This window comes from Phyllobates terribilis, unplaced genomic scaffold (assembly GCF_046119375.1).
Source record: "Phyllobates terribilis strain yellow unplaced genomic scaffold, ASM4611937v1 Scaffold_3__8_contigs__length_932513732, whole genome shotgun sequence".
NCBI lineage: Eukaryota > Metazoa > Chordata > Amphibia > Anura > Dendrobatidae > Phyllobates > Phyllobates terribilis.
Window position 1 is genome coordinate 874,618,165 of NW_027362763.1, and position 20,750 is coordinate 874,638,914.

Below are 20,750 nucleotides of genomic sequence, written 5' to 3' on the forward strand. Positions count from 1 at the left end.
GTATATATTATGATATATATACACCCACATTGTATATCATAATCTACAATATTCCATACGTTTCTCCATGAAATACTGATATATGGGCCAGACACAAACCAAAAGGACATTGTTGGCCTGAAAATGTAACCCTACAAACATATATTTTAGTGGGTACATCAGGATATTTCCCAGCACACTAACTGAATGGAGAAACAAATGTGATCAGGCCCTAATTATTATTAATTATCCATCATCATGGAGAGGGCAGGGCCATACCTGCAGGGTCACTGCCAGACGCAGCACAATTCCGCAGAAGGATGTCAATGAGGCGAAGTCCTATCCTGGTGGACTGAAGTCCGATCTTAACCAGCACTGCCTCAATGTTGGGTGAATGCATACCACAGTACGGGGACATCAGTAAGGCAGCACACGTCTGTAACAGATTGGCTGTGGGTGCTGCAGCGCTTGCCATCATGGCTTCTAGTTCACTGATATGAGTGAGGCAATGATGTAAAAGCCTTAGCCAGCCAATACTTATATAGAAAAGAAAAACGGAAAACAAAACAAAATTAGATACTTTTCCATTATAAAAAACAGCAGAAAGGATTCAGCGAAACACAGCAGAAAGGATTCAGCGAAACACAGCAGAAAGGATTCAGCGAAACACAGCAGAAAGGATTCAGCGAAACACAGCAGAAAGGATTCAGCGAAACACAGCAGAAAGGATTCAGCGAAACACAGCAGAAAGGATTCAGCGAAACACAGCAGAAAGGATTCAGCGAAACACAGCAGAAAGGATTCAGCGAAACACAGCAGAAAGGATTCAGCCAGGACTTTACCCACAAACACTCTAAATAAGGATAAAGGAAAAGAAACCCATTGTGTAAAGGGATTTATGAAACCGTATAAAATAACCATAACTCAGCAGACCCCCGTTGCTGAATGTCACACATCATTCAAGTTACCACTGCAACCAATCATTGGGCTCAACAAAGTCGTTAAAGGTCAGTGATTGGCTACGGGGGTCAAGTGACTGATATATGAAACAACATACCTGCAACAGACTAGTACTAGCAAAGTGGTAACACTGGAGAGGCGGGAAAGTTATACCATTTCCAGCTTTTAGGCACATTTTTTTTTTTAAATTCATGGACAACCCTTTTCAGCATATTTTTACATATGGAAATAGCATGTAGAATGTAATCACACAAGGGCAGGGTGCTCTACCCGGTGAACCAGTCTGTCATTGTTTGTTTGTTTACTGTAAGTGATATCCCCAAGGGCAGCGACGCCCGCCCCCACCCCCAAGGGCAGCGTCGCCCGCCCCTCCCCCAAGGGCAGCGTCGCCCGCCCCCTCCCCCAAGGGCAGCGCCGCCCGCCCCCTCCCCCAAGGGCAGCGCCGCCCGCCCCCTCCCCCAAGGGCAGCGCACTTGCATATGGCTTTTACACTAAATTTCTTATGACTGGCACATCAGAGCGCTACAAAGAAACAATTATTGGGGGACCAGAGCCTACACAGCCATAACCGCTTGTTTTGTTAATGTAAACATGTGGTGGCAGGCTCCCTCCATCTCACATTCACACAATATTAATGCACAAGTTAACATGCAAACTGCATTAAAGTCTAAAACTAATGAATATCACCAGCACTATGAATATCACCAGCACTGAATACACTGAGCACTGAGTGTTCTTTAGAACACTTTTACATTAAAAACAAAGAAAATGTTAGCTGAAGTCACGGTGTTGAAGATCCATCAGGAGTTTTGCCTTACATATTACCTTGTTTTAGACACCTGATCCTCAGAAGGAAGGAATGGGTTGTTAACAGTTGCTGATGAAGTGTTTCCAAACGCAGTCAGACCAAGCAATTTTATTTGTGAAAGTCCAAGCGTACTGGCATCACGAGGACGGTGGAGGCGAAGACAGACAGCGGATGCCACCTCGGCTTTCACAAGCTGAATTTTGATGTATGTGAGTCCACTAGTGATGACTGGTGTGGACAAAGGCAGCATGTTGACTCCATCAGCACTTATTTCCACAGAGACTGAAGAGGGACAAGCTAAAAATGTCAAAAATGAAAGCAAAGCGTAAGTGTGAAGAGGTTTACAATCTGACATAGTGCCTAACATATAACAATTAGATGGCTGCTTACTGGCCAGGGATGCGAGGTGCGGCTGAATATGGATCTCCTTCAGAAGCACAGCAGCGGGCAGGTGAATGGTGAGGTCACACCAAGCCTCCTCTGGTAGGAAGATATAGGACCAGGCAGCAGACCGCGCTCTCCTGTGTGGTGGGGTGGCTTGTAATAGGACTTCTGCCGGCTGGGCAGTGGGGCTACTTGATGTGATTGTACCTAGCAAAATAAATTGAGAAATCTAAGAAACTAATGAGAAAAGTCTAAGTAATCAGAAGCTCTAAACCTTTTTCACCACAGTTTTTTTACATTTTTGCTTTTCCAATACTTCCCTCCCCTCCTCAAGCATTAAATTGAGTTGTCTGGGCTGGGACTATTTGTTTTTGTTTTTTTTACTATGGGCCTAAGAACTAACAGACTAACTACCGGACTGTTCTGCCCAGCGCAGATCTCTGCCACCACAGAGCAATCACAGAGCGCTCCTGCCTGTGATTCTGTGGCTGGGGTGTGACTGCTGAGGTCATGCAGATTGAGGGAAGTCGGCTGTCAATCTGCATAATGCCAGCAATCCCATCCCATCAACAGAGCCCAGAAGAGGAAGAGCCGCACTGTTAACATGAAGCAGCAGCAGAATTGCTGGCAGGAGCGGCCCGTGGCAGAGACCAGCGCTGGGCAGAACAGGCAGGTAGTTAGCAACTTCCTGCCTGTGTTTTTAAAAAAAAAAAACAAAAAAAAAACACTATCAAATAGTCCCAGATAACGCCTTTAATGTTTTTATGATTTAACTACCAACAGAGCTGTATGAAAGGTTGTAAAAGAAAAAAAAGAAGATTTCAGTAGTGGAAAAAAAACAAACAGGAAAAATAGGATATGATTTGCATAAAATGTTTTTTGAAGAGGTGACATTTTTCTTTAAATTATTTTCTTTGAACTCTACTAGAGGACTTGAGCAGATCTATTGCTAGCACAATACACTACAATACAACTGTATTGCTGTGTATTGCCCTTTCAGCGTTCTCCTTTAAACACCTAATAGGAGTACAAAAATGGCAGACCCTGAGCATTCATTAGGCTCTTGGCTAACACAACAACCTATTTACGACCACTAAGATGCCATAGTTGCCCTTTACTGTGGCATCTAAGGGTTCAAATTGTTGGGAGATCTGGTTGTTCAAGGGGCTGTAAACTGTATAACAGCTGCCATCCCCTGTGTACGAAGTACGATCAGTTCCTGATTCCGGTTTATACACACACGGTGATTAAAGGGGTATTTCTATCTCCAAGTTTCTATCAAAATATGTAGTAGGTGTAATATTATTATTAATATAATTTATATCCCAATATGTAGTAGGTGTAATAATAATATTAGCAAATACCTCTAATTAGAAATGTAGTTCTTCTGATTTGCTATGTCACTTACCCCATGTGCAGGGCATTGCAGTAGCTTAGGTATCCATGGTTACAACCACTAGCACCTAACGTTCACTTTATCAGTGGTCGCAACTGTGGATACCCAAGGTCCTGCAATAGCCTGTACATGGGGGTAAGCAACATCGCGAATCAGAAGAACTATACTACATTTCTAATTAGAGGTATTTGCTAATATTATTGTTACACCTACAACATATTGGGATAGGATCTTGGAGATGGGAATACCCCTTTAAGTGATGTAAAAGGGGGTTAGTTCAAAAACACCATTTTTGCATCCATTGAGTGATATAATGTACGCATGTTGGAAATATCTTGCACTTATCATGAATTACTGCATACATGAGCCATATTTAGGAATGATTGTCAAAGGAAACAAGCAGCAAGCTTTCTGAAAGGAAGAGCTTACAATAGAGGGCTTTAAAAAGCAGAGCTCTTAAAATGCAGTGAGAATTTCTGTCTCTTCTATACCATATTTCCCAGAGTTCAAATCATCGGCGCAGCCTCTAAAGACACAGACAACAAGGACTAGAGAGGAATTTTAGCTCGGACACCTGCTCAAGTTACAAAATACTTAACCTTTTATATTAATTACATGGAATTTGGAAATGGATTGAAGGGGTTGTCCAATATTGGACAACCGGTAAAGGAAATCTGGCAGTAGAATCAGCCAACTTAAACATCTATATGGGCATCCAAGTCATAGAAAGTTGAATAAAATGATATCTGCGATCCAATGTCTTATTCCAGAGAAATCTATGTTTTTCTTAACATGTAAATGAGCTGTTCAGGACTATGGGCCAGACGGTGATCTGCCTGAGAATCTGCCTCCAGAGCTTATTTTAAATAAAAAAGGTGGAGTTACCAGTGATATGTAATGGCTGCTCTACTGATCTCACAGCAGAGTTGTGTGTGATTATAACACACACAGTACAGCAGAACTGAACTTTTTCTCATTACAAACACATTTGCAGCAGCAGTTGTCTTCTCTCAGTTCTTCAGCTTCAGTTTTGCATAGCCAGGATAGGGGTAAAATACAGCTATTAAAGCATCAGTTATTACTTGGTTCACACTGGTAACTCCCCCTTTCATTTAAAATAAGCTCTGGAGGCCGATTCTCCAGTGATTGTGTCTGGCCCATGGATCTTAATTGCTCATTTGCATTTTAGAAAAATGTAGATTTCTCTGGAATAAGACATTCGATTGCAGATATTAAGGTATCACGTTATTCCTTGCATGCCCATGTAGACAGCTCAAGTGGGCTGGTCCAACTGATAGATTCCCCTTTTAGCTGCTAAAGCACCCCAGATATAATAGAAAACCCTCATAACAAAGTCTCTTTACAACAAAAGTTTTTTAGCAAAAATATATGTATAAAATCAAACAACTACATACCAAGAGGAGCAAAGTTATGAATTCCCTCTGCATTATCAGGCTCAGAAGCGAGCACCCTGGCTTTCAAACTGCTGTCTGAGGTTTTGCTGGGGCCAGAGTCAAGAAACTTCATGATTGTAGACACCATACTTCTGGCAGTATTAACAATTGCTCTTGTGCTTGTCACCATGTTATTGCAGATGAGCTGAACACCTCCTAAAAGACGAAAATAAATAATGCAATATGTAAAAAAAAAAAATGTATGAAAATCGCTGATGAAACACTGATGGTAAAAACTAAAAACAGACAAAACACTGATGACACGCAGACTGTTTTTATGCAAAAGAAAATCAAGGACATCTGAATGAGGACTAGTCTATGATATCCCCACACAAAAAAAGCAATACATTAGTGCCACTGAGTAAAAAGCCAAACTGGACCTGGGTCCTCTCATTCTCTAGATCTGTGTGAGGTGGAGGAGAATAGAGGCTCCGATATTGTACAAAGATCTTACTGACACTAAATATCTTAAAGGAGAATGACTGTGCATATCAAAAATTGACTGACTTGCTATCTGAATACATGGAGTCATCATGGTAACTTCAGTTTCTAAATCTAGGAAGGTGTCAGCACAAATCATTTTAGTAGTGTAGTAAGAGCTGCACAGAAAACACACACAGGAATACATACCCATATCATGAAAGGCTTTCAAGGCCTCACTTGTGTCTAAAACTCTTAGGATGAACCACAGCAACGGCTCTGACAGCTGACAAGTAGAAAGAGAGCCCTGAAGAAAACAGATCATAGCATCTCATCACTTACAATGGCAGACCGCAGAAATCGATGATAAAGGGGTCGTCTACCACTTAGACAGCCCCTTCTAAAATGCTGTATTCCTTGAAATAAATGAATAAAATAAAAAACCTTATACTCACTTCTGGGATCGATGTTGTTTCAGTGATCTCGGCATCACAGGGCTCCCCTGCGTGACATATCAAACAGCGGCTGCAAATCGACTGCTTCGTTCACACTTCCCGAAGACAAAGAACAGACGTCCAAAAACGTGTGCAATTCCTGAGAGGCCACTGATTGTTATGTCATGAGTGCCAGGAGCCCGAGCGCCAACGCTGGAATGGCGTCCGTGTAGAACGGATCAGGTTTTTTATTTTACTCAGGAAATGACAGCATTTAAGAAGGGGTTGTCAAAGTAGTGAATAACCCCTTTAATATGCTTTAGCCCCTTCAACATTTTTCCCCACACACAGAAGCACCCCCATCTACCTGGCTGTGCAAGGAACTGTAACGGGCCCCCATTCATTTAAACCGTAACCATGGTTTTCATTTTTATTTCATAAATCAATAGCGCACATGAAGATAAGCAACTCTGTAATATAGGTTATCAGAGAAATCAGCTTTTCTCTCTTCCTGGACTGATCTTTTACGCTCAATTCATGGGTAAAATCTATATTCAGTGAAGACAGACTTTCCCATTACTGAGATAGGAGATGGCAGTTGGTACTTTTAAAATTCTATGGAGAGGGGAGGAAGGAGGGGCTAGAGGTAGACACCAAAATTGTGCTGCAAGCGGATCTGAAATAACAGCTATAGTTCTCCATACAACTTTATGAGCACCAACAGTCATCTCCAATCTCAGTAAAGAGAAAATATGTATACATTAAGGATATGCGCATTTGGTCAGGAGCCTGCTGCGGAATAGCCACACGGCTTCTGCCCTCATCATGCAAATGAGTGGCGCCAGTTATTTTTTTTCACATGCGGACTTTCCGCATAGATGTTGGTCTCCGTTAGTTTCTGTGGGTCAGCCGCAGGTGACCAGAGACGCATAGTGGACATGAGATTTCTAGAAATCCCATCCACTATGCTGTAACATCCGCCCGCTGCGGGTTTGACGCTGTATAAATACACCGCTTCAAACCAACAGCGGCTCCTGATCGTGGCCACATACCCTCAAGACAGATTTTAACCATGAACTGAGAATTTTGAGAATGCTTGACCAGTCCAGGAGGACAAGGAAGGAACATTTCTCTGATCAGATTTATAACAAAGATGCTTATTTTCATGTGTGTTATTGAATAAAAAAAATTTTAAGCGGTCTATATGTACATGTAGATCATGGAAAGTTTAATGACATTTTACTTTGATATCTGTGATCCAATGTCTTATTCCAGAGAAATCTATGTTTTTCTTAAGTAAATGAATTAAGATCTTTGGGCCGGACATTTGAAGACTAACAGTCTCCTGTCCTGATCTCACTGCAGAGCTGTGTGTGATTAAGAGTAACCGTACAGCAGAGCTAAACTTTGTCCCACTGCAAACACATATACAGCTCTCAGCTGTACTCACCTTCCCCAAATTGGATACCCACTATGAGATGGAAGCTGAAGAACTGTTTGCTGTAGTCACAGGCTCAGCTCTGCAGCCGAGCTGACAGCACTATGGGATGACAGCTACTGCTGTAAAAGTATTTGTAATGAGACAAAGATCAGTTCTGTGGAGTATAATTATAACGGTCAGTCATTACATGACTCACAATGTTAATAACTCCTTTCATTTAAAAGAATCTGTGGAGGCAGATTGTCAGGAAGATCGTGGTCCTGCCCATAGATCTAAGCAGCTCATTTACATATAATAAAAATGTGGATTTCTCTGGAATAAGACACCAGATTGCAGATATCAAAGTATCACTTTATGCAGCTTCCTATGACCTGCATGTCTATATAGACAGCTTAGAAGGGTTGATTCTACCGACAGGAACCCCTTAAATGAAGTTGTGCTTCAGCTTGTGACTGGGAACACCATAGTGCAATGGAAAACCTGTAAAAGGGTGCAGCACAGCACTGAAGCAGCATTGTGGCACCTTCATTCTCGGGATCGGAGGGGATCTAGACCTAAGTTCCTCAGAAATCATCCTAGCAATATGGCATCTCTTACACAGATGGGCATACCCTCAATATGCTTTGTGTAGATAAACTAAGAAAACCTGCATAAAACATTTTTAAAAGAAATGGGTTCTAATTACCTGTCTGCCCATATATCCACACGCCATGTAAGTTAGAATAGGCTGCAGCATGACCTGAACACTGGTGGCCTTCTTACTGAGAGTGGTGAGTATGGTGAACAGCCCGTCACCAACCGATATAGCATCCAATCCTCCATGAAAGTTTTCATGTTTTGTTAAATGTAAACCACTTGCACCTAGAAGTGAACAATTATTTCGGTTTTCATCATTAGGATTTTGATAAGGTGCCGAGAAAAAAAAAAAAATCTTACAGCATTTAGCAGAACTGCAAAAATCCAATATATATATCTCAATGCTGGTATAGAGAGAAAAAGTCTTTGCAAAAATGTAAAATGATATTTTACATAAAACCATGACCAAAGGACAAGAAGGTTGTGCAGTATGAGAAATTTTTGGCTGCTACCTTGTAAAAAACCTGTGCCACACCTGTGTGTGTGTTACGATTTTGGAACAAAGCAGCCATGTTTTTCTGATCATGTATTATCTAGTCAATTTTCGTTTTTGCATTTTTCAGGTTTTTCAAATTGTCATTTTTATAAAGGGCTTGTTTCTGCAGAACAGGTTGTAGTTTTAAACAACTGTTTTCATGTTACCATATAGATTAAGGGAAAATGGAAAAAAATTCCAAGTGTGGTGAAATGTTGAAAAACACAAACGCAATTCACCATTGTATTTTAGGGTTTAAGTGAGCAGAAAAATGACCCAACAACATGATTCTCCAGGTCAGTAAAATTACGGTAAAACTAAACATTTAACTTTTTTAAAAAATAAAATAAAAAATAAAATAGAAATTTGTGGAGCTTTAATCACTTTTCATTGCATTTTTTGCAGGACTTCTGTTTTTTTTGTCACCGTTCTGCAGTGTTGCTCCCCCCCTCTTTAAAGCATTTAGAAATACAATCAATTTTATATATTTGATAGATCAGACTTTTACAGACGTTCTGTTGCCAAATAAGTATATTTTCTATAGTTTGTACATTTCTTACTATGTGCAGCAAAGGCGGGTGGAGACTGAATACACTTGGATTCATAAGCAATATCATTCTGGCCTCCACTCAATATGAGGATTGTACAACCATTTTGACATGGATTTAAAAAGTAAATACACCAGTCACAAGGCAATCAGCAGTAAATAATAGTCATATAAAAGTAAAACAATGGCAAGAAAAACAAGTGTATGTTCAGGTCCAAAGCAACGTGCTGGAATACAAATCTATTTACAAGCACACTATAGCAGTACATGTAATAACTAGACTTAAAACACTTACCGATAATCATGGCCATCGCACTGCTGTTGCATTGGCCAAGAGCGGAGAGAATTTGGCTCATAATCTGCTGGTTGGCAAGCACCAGATCTGCCACGTATGAAGTGGAACTTTGTGCAGCTGAAGAATTGCTGTTGGCATCTTTTCCACCATAGACTTTCTCTTCATCAGAAACGCTATCTGTTGTGCTGCTGACGACTGGAGTACGGGCACTAAACTCTTTGTTACTTGATAAAGACAACTGAACCAGAATGTTGACCAACTTTAACAAGTCAAACATCAGCTGATCACGTGTCATTTCTCCGCACACCGCTTTGGCATCACCAGGTCGAATAATATTAGCAAACAAGCCACCAAAACATGCCCGTGCCCCAACGGAGCTGTCGGATCCACTGCGAGACACCACCTTGTCTGAGCAGGTGATATAGTGATGAACCAGGAAGGTAACAGATTCTATGACGGCAGAAATGGTGCTGACTGAGACCACCTCAAAATTTTGTTCCAGAGTGAATTCTAAGAGTTTCACCTGAGCATCCAGGGGTCCTTGTCCTGTCTGAAACGCACCTCTATAAAAAGAACAAAAGTGGGGGGCAAAGTGTTAGATTTTATAGACTTTCTGCTTTTAAATAATCATAGTTACATTTTTTTTAAAGAACTAACTACTACATTATATTATTAAACACTGAAATATTATATAAATTCTTGGTTAGCATAATTTCTTCATGCTTCAAATATACAAAGCGAATAATAAAATCTTCATATTGGCTTTAATGTATTTCTTCTATTGAAAAAAAAAAAAAAAAAAAAAAAAAAAAGATACAATTTTTAATAAATGTCAAAAATTTGCCTGTCAAGTTTTTGACACTTTAAAACCACCAAGAAAAGTGAGTGGAGTTAAGTGGTAGGTAAAAGGAGGGGACAGCATTCGTCCAGAGGATTATTAAAGCTTGCAACAGAAATTGGCTCAAATACAGCCAAAAGAACGCCAAATAAAAAGCAGGCAAAAGTCTCTAACAAAATATATATACATTTTTTTTTAATATATACAGTACAGATCAAAAGTTTGGACACACCTTCTCATGTAAAGATTTTTCTGTATTTTCATGACTTTGAAAATTGTACATTCACACTGAAGGCATCAAAACTATGAATTAACACATGTGGAATTATATACTTAACAAAAAAGTGTGAAAAAACTGAAAATATGTCTTATGTTCAAGGTTCTTCAAAGTAGCCATGCTTTGCTTTGATGACGGCTTTGCACACTCTTGGCATTCTCTTGATGAGCTTCAAGAGGTAGTCACCGGAAATGGTTTTCACTTCACAGGTGTGCCCTGTCAGGTTTAATAAGTGGGATTTCTTGCCTTATAAATGGGGTTGGGACCATCAGTTGTGTTGTGCAGAAGTCAGGTGGATACACAGCTGATAGTCCTACTGAATAGACTGTTAGAATTTGTATTATGGCAAGAAAAAAGCAGCTAAGTAAAGAAAAACGAGTGGCCATCATTACTTTAAGAAATGAAGGTCAGTCAGTCCGAAAAATTGGGCAAACTTTGAATGTGTTCCCAAGTGCAGTTGCAAAAACGATCAAGCGCTACAAAGAAAAAGGCACAAATGAGGACCGCCCCAGGAAAGGAAGACCAAGAGTCACCTCTGCTTCTGAGGATAAGTTTATATGAGTCACCAGCCTCATAAATCGCAGGTTAACAGCAGCTCAGATTAGCGACTAGGTCAATGCCACACAGAGTTCTAGCAGCAGACTCATCTCTACAACAACTGTTAAGAGGAGACTTTGTGCAGCTGGCCTTCATGGTAAAATAGCTGCTAGGAAACCACTGCTAAGGACAGGCAACAAGCAGAAGAGACTTGTTTGGGCTAAAGAACACAAGGAATGGACATTAGACAAGTGGAAACCTATGCTTTGGTCTGATGAGTCCAAATTTGAGATCTTTGGTTCCAACCACCGTGTCTTTGTGCGACGCAGAAAAAGTGAACGGATGGACTCTACATGCCTGGTTCCCACAGTGAAGCAGGGAGGAGGAGGTCTGATGGTGTGGGGGTGCTTTGCTGGTGACACTGTTGGGGATTTATTCAAAATTGAAGGTATACTGAACCAGCATGGCTACCACAGCATCTTGCAGCAGCATGCTATTCCATCCGGTTTGCGTTTAGTTGGACCATCATTTATTTTTCAACAGGACAATGGCCCTCCAGACTGTGTAAGGGCTATTTGACCAAGAAGGAGAGTGATGGGGTGCTACGCCAGATGACCTGGCCTCCACAGTCACCAGACCTGAACCCAATCGAGATGGTTTGGGGTGAGCTGGACCTCAGAGTGAAGGCAAAAGGGCCAACAAGTGCTAAGCATCTCTGGGAACTCCTTCAAGATTGTTGGAAGACCATTTCCGATGACTACCTCTTGAAGCTCATCAAGAGAATGCCAAGTGTGTGCAAAGCAGTCATCAAAGCAAAAGTTGGCTACTTTGAAGAACCTAGAATATAAGACATATTTTCAGTAGTTTCACACTTTTTTGTCAAGTATATAATTCCACATGTGTTAATTCATAGTTTTGATGCCTTCAATGTGAATGTATAATTTTCAAAGTCATGAAAATTCAGAAAAATCTTTAAATGAGAAGGTGTGTTCAAACTTTTGGTCTGTACTGTATATATATATATATATATATATATATATATATATATATATATATATATATATATATATATATATATATATATATATATATATATATATATATATATATATATATATATATATATACACACACACACAAACATATTTGTATAACATGGTACAGGACAGCATTTGCATACCTTTCTGTGGAAAGCATGTGTATAAGTTTTAATAAAAATTCACTGAACATTTGAGGGCTTGTGGCAGACAGATGGACTTGTAGTCGCGTCAGGAACTCCTGCATTGCCTGAGTAGCAGTGGGCCCAACCTGGACAGAAATAACCAGAGTATTAGGGAGCTTCTTACAGGAACACATTCACATGAAGCATCAGAAACGTTTCCTCATCACAATGTGGCATGTTAGAGAAGAATTCTTGCACAATACTGAATCAGACAGTTGTGCACTTGTGGCTGTGACCGATACACTAATGAGCTCTGTAATTCGCAGGTATAGCGGGCACCTGGCTAATACTAGTGCCATTTAAAACAGGAGTTCTCTTCGGTTCAGACAAAAATGCATATCAATGCCTTGACCATCATTCAAGTGAACCGGTCATTGCAAAAAACACTGCCATCTAAAGGAGGAAAAGCTGAGAAAACTGATACATAACTGAAGAGGTACACTCAGTATAGTAGTAATTTATTTGTTGCAGTCCCTGAGCTAAAGGAGGTCCAGTGGGTGGTCCTACATAATGAATGACAGATACTTCAAGTATTAACCCGTCATATAGGGAACACTGGACTTCTAATGACACAAAGCGCAGGGATTTTAAGCAATGAGTTATACTGAACTGTTTCCTCTAAAACTACATATCAATTTGTCCTGCTCAATAATATGCCACTGACCTGCATTTTTATAGTGAAAGGTTCCCTTTAAAGGCTCATTCAGACATCTGCACCATTCGGTCGGAGTAGGGACCACTGATACATGGATTGGCCGCAGCTCTCCCGACCAAGCATGACAGTTTTATATATTTCCATTTCTCGGACCGATTGGCACAGAGCCCTAAAAGACTAATAATGCATTCTAGCACTTCACCATAAAAAACTTGTTCCTATATATTGTCAGTTGTGGCTAGAAGAGGGTCGATTGACAAATGTAGACCTGTCCCTCATCTGCTAACATTGCATGCTACAATTTATTAGGGAATAATCAGGACATGATTGAGTGAGCAGAAGTTCAGAGATCTAGGGCTTTGTATGTACAGTGGACATGCCGATGGCAAATTCAGTCATACAGAGAGATGCAATAAACCTTTGAACTTCCACCCTCACTTGGATCTCAATGATTCCCTTACAAGTCCTAGCATGAAACTCTAGGTTACTGACTCCTTAGCTGCACAAGCCTTAGGAAAGATAAGCCTCAATCTCTGGTTCCTCAAAACTGTGAGTATGAACCCAAAAGAGGGAGTGTGGAAGATTGAACAATAACCCCACAATTATATTTTAAAGACCATATGAAACCCTTCATGCAGTGTTACCTGGGGACTGTGCTGGTTTGTCCCATGAGGGTTTGTTCCTGAGAGAAATTTCACAAGGACATGAAGGAGGTTTGGGTCTGAAACCAACAACTGGGCAGTGTTTTCCTGAGCTCCAATAGTGCTGCTGGGTCCAGCTGCAAAGAGCAATGTGCACACTGGTTACAATGCATTTTGTTTCGGATATTAATTTTCATTAAATTTAGGCTAATGAATAATGTAAGTAAAATACCAACCCTGGGCACAAAAGATCAGGGAGAAGGACAGTGATCAGGGACTGATGCAAGTCCGTACATTTAGGTACAGCTCTGTGAAGTAGGTTCATGCTTTTCTTAGTCATTATAATCTATGCTCCGACAGACGTCTTCTGTCCTCGTTCACGGCTGTGTACACCACAAACAATCGCTGACCACTTTTGTAATCGCCCCAATTCCTAAAGTGTGCATGTATTTTCAGTATAAAGGGTGGGTCAAGTTACTGACAGACATTTCTGACAGCAGCTCTTTTTTTCGAGTCATGTTGAAATCAATCACGTCTGGTCCTGCTTTCCTACAACCCGGTTCAGTAGATAAGCAACTGGAGCCACTGAACCAATTATACAGCAGACAGTGCAAAATAGTCAAAGGGATTGTCCGGTCTACTGATAAATCGCTATACGTGATTGCAGACTTCAGAATCCTTGCTGCGTGCACACTACACAATGTCAGGATTCACCAATATTGCCGGTGATAGCGGCAGGTCACGTGACAAAGTATACAATTTGCATACTTCCAGCAAATCATAAACTTGTTGTCACATGACTGCCCGCTCTCACTAGCAATACCGGAAAATCCTAACAGGGTGCGCACCACATCACACTGTCAGGATTCAGAAATCTGCAGTCACAGATTGATTGCAGACTTATCAGAAGACCGGACAAACCCTTTAAAGACAGTGTGCCAGGAGGCATATGAATCAGTTTCAGGAGCTGAGCTTAATCCATTCGTAGTGAAAGCTGGCTGTAATACAAATCCGGGCTCCTGCTCCAACAGGCAGGATCAGAGAAAACAAAAATAATGTATTACCCTTTATAGGTCACTGTTAAAAGCAACCGTGTCACCTAAGCAGTTATACAGAGTTTAGAAGGGTCCCTCTTTCGCCATGCAATGCAAAAACAGGGAGCGGGTGGTCTGTCATGACTGTCAGCGGCCTAATGAAGACCTGAAGGTCTGACATCTTGCTACTCCTATTAAGCCCTGTGGGAGTGTGGGGAGAGCAAAAACCTCATTGTCCAAAGATTATTTACAGTGTTACAAATCACAAACACTTATACTAGGAGCTCAGCCATAACCTAATAAGGCGGCGTATTTCATCTTAGAGGTTCCCTTCAATATGACATCTGATATTTCAGCACAAAACTGCCACATAGCAATTAGTTTTTTTAAGATTAGAAGCAAAAGACCAATCAAATAAAAGTAATAAGGAAATACCACTAATTTATGACCATTCAATATATCAAAATAGGTCATTAGACTTTTTATTTTGTTTTACTTGAATTCCACAGAAAAACACACTACAAAATACTAGACTGCAATCCGACGACACGGGAAAGAAGAACGACTTACAGCTCAGTTGCATGTTGGTCATAAGAGTGAGGCTGTGAAGCACAAGGCACCATGTCCGCAGTAAAGTATTCGGATGCCAGGCCAGGACTGTTAAAAAGCTGGTTATAGAAGCTGAAAATAGGACAAAATGCATTACAATGCAGAAGAAATAAAATGCAACACACAGGCATTGTGAACAGGTAATTGGCAGCCTCCGGTGGTTTACTGGCTCAGGACTAATGAGCCTTGCAGTTATTTTTAACCCCTTTTTCACCTTGAGTTTTTCGGTTTTCATTTTATGATCCCCTTAATCCCAAAGCCATAACTTTTTTATTTTTCTGTCAATTTGGCCGTGTGAGGTCTTGTTTTTTGTGGGACTAGTTGTACTTGAACGACACCATTGGTTTTAACATAAGGTGTACTGGAAAAAAGGGAAAAATTTAAGTGCGGTGAAATTGCAAAAAAAAGTGCAATTCCATAATTTTTGATTTATTTACCATGTTTACTAAACGCTAAAACTGACCTGTTATTATGATTCTCCAGGTCATTACGAGTTCGTAGACACCAAACATGTATAGGTTCTATTTTATTTAAGTGGTGAAAAAAATATCCAAAGTCTGTAAACTAAAAAAAAAAAAAAAAAAAAAAAAAAAGGCGGCATTTTCCAAGACCCCAAGTGTCTCCAATTTTCGCAATCTTGAGCCGGGTGAGGGCTTATTTTTTGAGCGCCGAGCTGACATTTAGGGATAGATACGCGGTGATTTGATCCCCCATTATTGCATTTTAATGCAATGTTACAGCGACCAAAAAAACCTTAATTCTGGCATTTTGATTTTATTTCCGTTTCGCAGTTTACCGATCAGATTAATTCTTTTTATATATTGATAGATCGGGCGATTCTGAACTCGGCAATACCAAATGTGTGTATTTTAATTTTTTTTTATGGTTTTATTTTGAATGGGACAAAAAGGGGGGTGATCTGAACTTATTTTTTAAAACTTTCTTTTTTTTTTTACTTTACACATGCTTCAATAGTCTCCATGGGAGACTAGAAGCTGCGATCATCTGATGGCTTGTGTTACACATAGCGGAGCTTCAGCCCTACTATGTGTAACAAAAATGCTCATCTGCTGTGAGTGCCGACCGCTGGGCAGCGCTAGAGGCTCGCATTATTTCAACTACAGTGGATCCAAATACAAGTTAAAGGGAATCTGTCAGTAGGTTTTTGTCATTTCATCTGCAAGCAGCATAATGTAGGAAGAGAGACCCTGAATCCAACGATGTATTACTTAGTTTACTGGGTGCAGCATTTGTAATACAATCAGAGTTCTTAGATGTAGCATGAAGCAGACAGAGCTGAGAAAGAGAGCCTGGTGTGGACGGGGTTAGCTATGTACATTGATTATCAACAAATGATAACAAAAAACCTCAAACAATTCACTGTAACTAGAGAGACACTTTTTTAAGTTTATAAAATAAAAAAATCAAATACATACACAACAGATTATCTCAATGGAGGAGCACATGGAGTATAATAGTGTAAATGTATAAGGTGTCAGTATAGACACATCTTAGCATGTATTATATACTTATGTTATCCTGAGTAGCTATGTAGACCTTACTAATTCATATCAGTTATATTAGAGCCTTAGTGACATAACAGGACTCTAAAAGAGCAAGAAAAGTACTCCATTATCAGACAAGCATGTGGTCCTAGCGCCCCAATGTGCCTTTCATGCTTGCTTAATGTGACGAAGCAAGAGTGAATGTGTCTACAATGACATCATATACATTTACACTATTATACTACACGTGGTCCTCCATTGAGATACTCTGTTATGTTGTATTTTAAAAGTGACTATATGTACCCATTTTCTGTTCTCTTGGAGGTCTCTATGTACATGGTCTATTGACAGTGAGCTGCTTATCATAGGAAAGGATGTGGTCGGTCTAGCAACCTTGTGCCATGTAGTCCCACAAATGATCATCACCAGGTGATAAAACCTTCAATGTACAGTGCTGGTCACCATTATTTGCATCCTTCCATTTATTAATAGACTGTACAATTTCTTATTAAATAAATGGAAATCTCAGCTTTCATGGTTCGGCCGTATAAACGTTATTAAAATGGATATTCTCCCTCGTTTCCTTTATCTTTTTCAAACTGCCCCAATAGCAATACCTGATTATTTTTTTAATCGTTTACAATCTGCTATCAATAGTTTTGTTTGGGGCGCTCGTAGACCCCGAATTAGGCTCTCGGTTTTGACTAGATCCAAGACACAGGGGGGCACAGGTCTCCCTAATTTCAAACGATACTATCTACCTGCACAAACAATGGGTGACTATAGAAAATCTTCTCTCCCCTGGCTCTCTATATTGGGCACCATGGTGTGGTGCCAATTCTAGGCCCCCGATCTCAGACTTTCCACCACTTACGCAGATAGTGCTGAGATTTTGGGATAGAAATCGGGGGAAACTGGAACTTAGTAATACACCGTGCAGATTAAGCCCCCTCTTCGACAACATTGATTTCCCCCCCAGCGGTGGATAGGACTACATTTTTATGTTGGAGGTCTGATGACCGTGTGAGATTGGGACAGGTGGCGCACAGGCTCTCTGATGTGGGGGAGTTAGGGGACATATGCCATGGCAGGCCACGGTCTTGGTTTTAATTCACCCAGTTGAAGGACTTCCTCTCAGGTATTTCTTTTAACAGACCGATCCTATTTGAGTTCTTGATGCTGTCTACAGAGGGCCCTACCCACACAGTCTCCTTGCTTTATAATTTGATCCTGGAAATGGTATCTATTGACACCCCTAGCTTTATTACAGCATGGGAGGGAGACTTGCAGTCTACCCTCTCTGAAGCTAACAGCCTGAAGATCTTTACCCTTACTCACAAGATCTCAGTCTCTTGCAGATCACAAGAGAAAAATTTTAACACATTGGTATAGGTGTCCTGTGCTTCTCCATAAATTTAATCCTGCAATCCCAAATACATGCTGGAGATGCGACAATGAGGAGGGGGTCTATGCTTCATATATGATGGTCTTGTAGGCTTCTGCGTCCATTTTGTGGTGCGGTTTTTAATGCCTTTCGCTTGATGACGGGTGTCCACTGTGAACCATCCCCTCAAATTGCCCTCCTTTCATTGATTCCTGGGTCTATTACAACCATAAAGGGAATTCTGAGGTTCTGCTTAGTGGCGGCCAGAACAATTATCCCCAGATACTGGATAGTGGTGAGGGTTCCATCTGCGGTTGAGTGGGTGTCCGAAATGGATAGAATGGGCCGCATGGAGTCGATGATGGCTCAAGATAGCGACTCTGTGACCGTTCAGGGCCAAACATGGTTCCTTTGGGAGACATTCAAGGTGAGCTTAGAGTTTCGGGACTGGTTAAGTGAGTCCTCATAACCTCCATATAAGGTAATCAGGACAGAGGCTGGTTTTGCCCCTCCCCCCCTTTTCCCCACTTCCAATCTTGTGTCTCTATTTCTTTTCTCTTTTCCTGACTTTGTTTCTTCTTCACTGTCCTTTTCCTACACAATTTAAGAATGTTTAGTTTAAAATTTACTAAGTGGTGTTTGGACAAGATGAGTCCAACCCGAGATATCTAGGATTACAAGTTTGATTTGTTTCTTCATAAAGTTGCATTATACCTGAATGTGAATTCACATGTATTCATATGTATACTATTTTTCTTGATTGTTGTATCTTATCTTTGACCAAATTTTAATAAATATATTTACAGAAAAAAAATAAATAAATGGAAATGTAGCAAAGTTATATCCTCAGGATTTATATAATTAGTGGTCCAAAGTAATGCAACAATAAAACATTGTTTTTCAACTTCCGTGTTGCAATTTCAAAGAAGAAACAGAATAAACAGCATATGCAGCAATAATGGCACCCCTAATTAATACTTGGTTGCACACCCTTTGGCATTGCTGACAGCCTCCAATCGTTTCTTGTAGCCATCTATAAGCTTCTTGCACTTCTCAGATGGAATTGTCTCCCACTCTTCCTTTGCAGTTTGTTCAAGCTCTTGAATGTCTGCAGGGTTCTTTTTCCCAATGGCAGATTTCAGCTCACCCCAAAGATTTTCAATGGGATTGAGGTCAAGACTCCTTGCTGGCCATTTCAAATTAGTTTTTTTCTTTTTCAACCATTCTGGTGTACTTATGGATGTGTGGTTTGGGTCATTGCCTTGCTGAAGGACCCATGATTTTCGACTCAAACCAAGTTTTCGTACACTGGGTAGGACATTTCGCTCTAAAAATTTCTTGATAATTCTCTGATTTCACGATCCCTGTGATAGATCACAGGTATCTGAAGAGACATTCTTCTCAACAAACTAAAATTTAAGGGCTTATCCAAGAAAAATATTTAGATTTGAGAGTATTTTTCTGTCTACTGGTAACATGGTACAAGAATATATATTTTCCCAAGGGCTTGGTTCAAGAAATACACAAAAGATCACCCAAAAACCGCAAGTGTGATACCGGCCCAAACCAATTACCTTGATTGAGCGAGATGACCGGCACTCTATTAGCGTGGTATAGGAACAGGTCGCTTCCATTTTCCTTGCCTCCAGCGGAGCTGGAATTTAGGCTCAATGTGAGCCATAACTGCAGAAGAGACTCCAGCTGTGGAGAAAGTAACCAATAAAGTCAGGAACAACAGAATATATTGCACTGTACAGACCAGCAGGAAGGACAAGATTTTTAGTTTGCCAAGCTGCTCATAATATAAGTTTAGATTATGAGTAAACCATTATCCCCCATCCATAGGACAGGTGAGAAATGTTATCTCAGTGGGTGAAGAACTGCAAGGACCTTCACTGTTCATGAGCACAGGGGTCCTATTAAATGACGCGGTGGATGAGCAAGCGCACTGCAGCTACTTCCAAAGTCTCTGGTTCTCCTATGGGAAGGTAATAGGTTTTAATTATGGAAACACCCCTTTACCAGCTCAATTAGGTTTTTTTTCAAAAAGAAAATTGCTCCTTTACGTGGTCTTTTATTTTGGCACATACAGTGGGGGAGGTGGTTGGAGTTATCTGCACCATGTTTACTAGAAGGCACATGGCAAAAAATCTGATGCATGCAAAACAATGCATCTCAAAAGTAATAAAAATACAATGAACTTGAGGGCAGCGGCCAATATTCAGAGTGCAGAGAAATGTTGTCAACTTGCTGCACGTCACAGGCATAACCCGACTAATAAATGGCGGCCAATGTCTACAGTCTACAAGTGAATGGTACGCAAAACTAACCTGGACATGATGCACTTGCAGCATTGAGAAGAGCTTGTTGAAGCAGGCACTCAGCATTGGAATGGAAGACGACTGAACGATTAGCTGGTTCGACTGACTGGACATATGAAGCCCTCGTAACAGCGAGTCGTCTGTCCCACCTGAAGGCTGCGACACTGTGAAGAAATGCTGAAATCAGAACAAGCTACAGGCACAATGTACCTTTAACCCCTTCACGTCACAGCCATTTTCTCCTTTTGTTTTTTCCTTCCAAGAGCCATCACTTTTTATTTTTGCCGCCCATGTAGCTGTATGAGAGCTTGCTTTTTGCGGAACGAGTTGTTTGTACATTTGAATTCATAGAATGGTAGAGTTGGAGGGGACCTCCAGGGTCATCGTGTCCAACCCCCTGCTCAAAGCAGGATTCACTAAACCATCTCAGACAGATGTGTGTCCAGCCTCTGTTAATCAATTGCACCACTGATTTTACCATATAGTGTACCGGTAAAC

The 20,750-nt window shown here is 40.6% G+C and overlaps 1 protein-coding gene across 9 annotated transcripts in view; it reads right to left on the reverse strand.

Moving 5' to 3' along the window:
- Nucleotides 1–20,750, reverse strand: part of BIRC6 (baculoviral IAP repeat containing 6) — a 288,254-nt gene that overhangs the window by 163,491 nt on the left and 104,013 nt on the right. For all 9 annotated transcript variants that reach the window (XM_073672646.1, XM_073672640.1, XM_073672642.1 and 6 more), the window contains exons 41-52: nucleotides 20,262–20,416; nucleotides 19,506–19,632; nucleotides 15,004–15,114; nucleotides 13,403–13,536; nucleotides 12,062–12,189; nucleotides 9,230–9,792; nucleotides 7,962–8,137; nucleotides 5,612–5,708; nucleotides 4,943–5,137; nucleotides 2,138–2,338; nucleotides 1,765–2,044; nucleotides 259–515 (exon numbers count right to left, since the gene is read on the reverse strand). In XM_073672646.1, coding sequence (XP_073528747.1) covers nucleotides 259–515; nucleotides 1,765–2,044; nucleotides 2,138–2,338; nucleotides 4,943–5,137; nucleotides 5,612–5,708; nucleotides 7,962–8,137; nucleotides 9,230–9,792; nucleotides 12,062–12,189; nucleotides 13,403–13,536; nucleotides 15,004–15,114; nucleotides 19,506–19,632; nucleotides 20,262–20,416 — 2,424 coding nt within the window. The remainder of the gene's footprint in view (nucleotides 1–258; nucleotides 516–1,764; nucleotides 2,045–2,137; nucleotides 2,339–4,942; nucleotides 5,138–5,611; nucleotides 5,709–7,961; nucleotides 8,138–9,229; nucleotides 9,793–12,061; nucleotides 12,190–13,402; nucleotides 13,537–15,003; nucleotides 15,115–19,505; nucleotides 19,633–20,261; nucleotides 20,417–20,750) is intronic.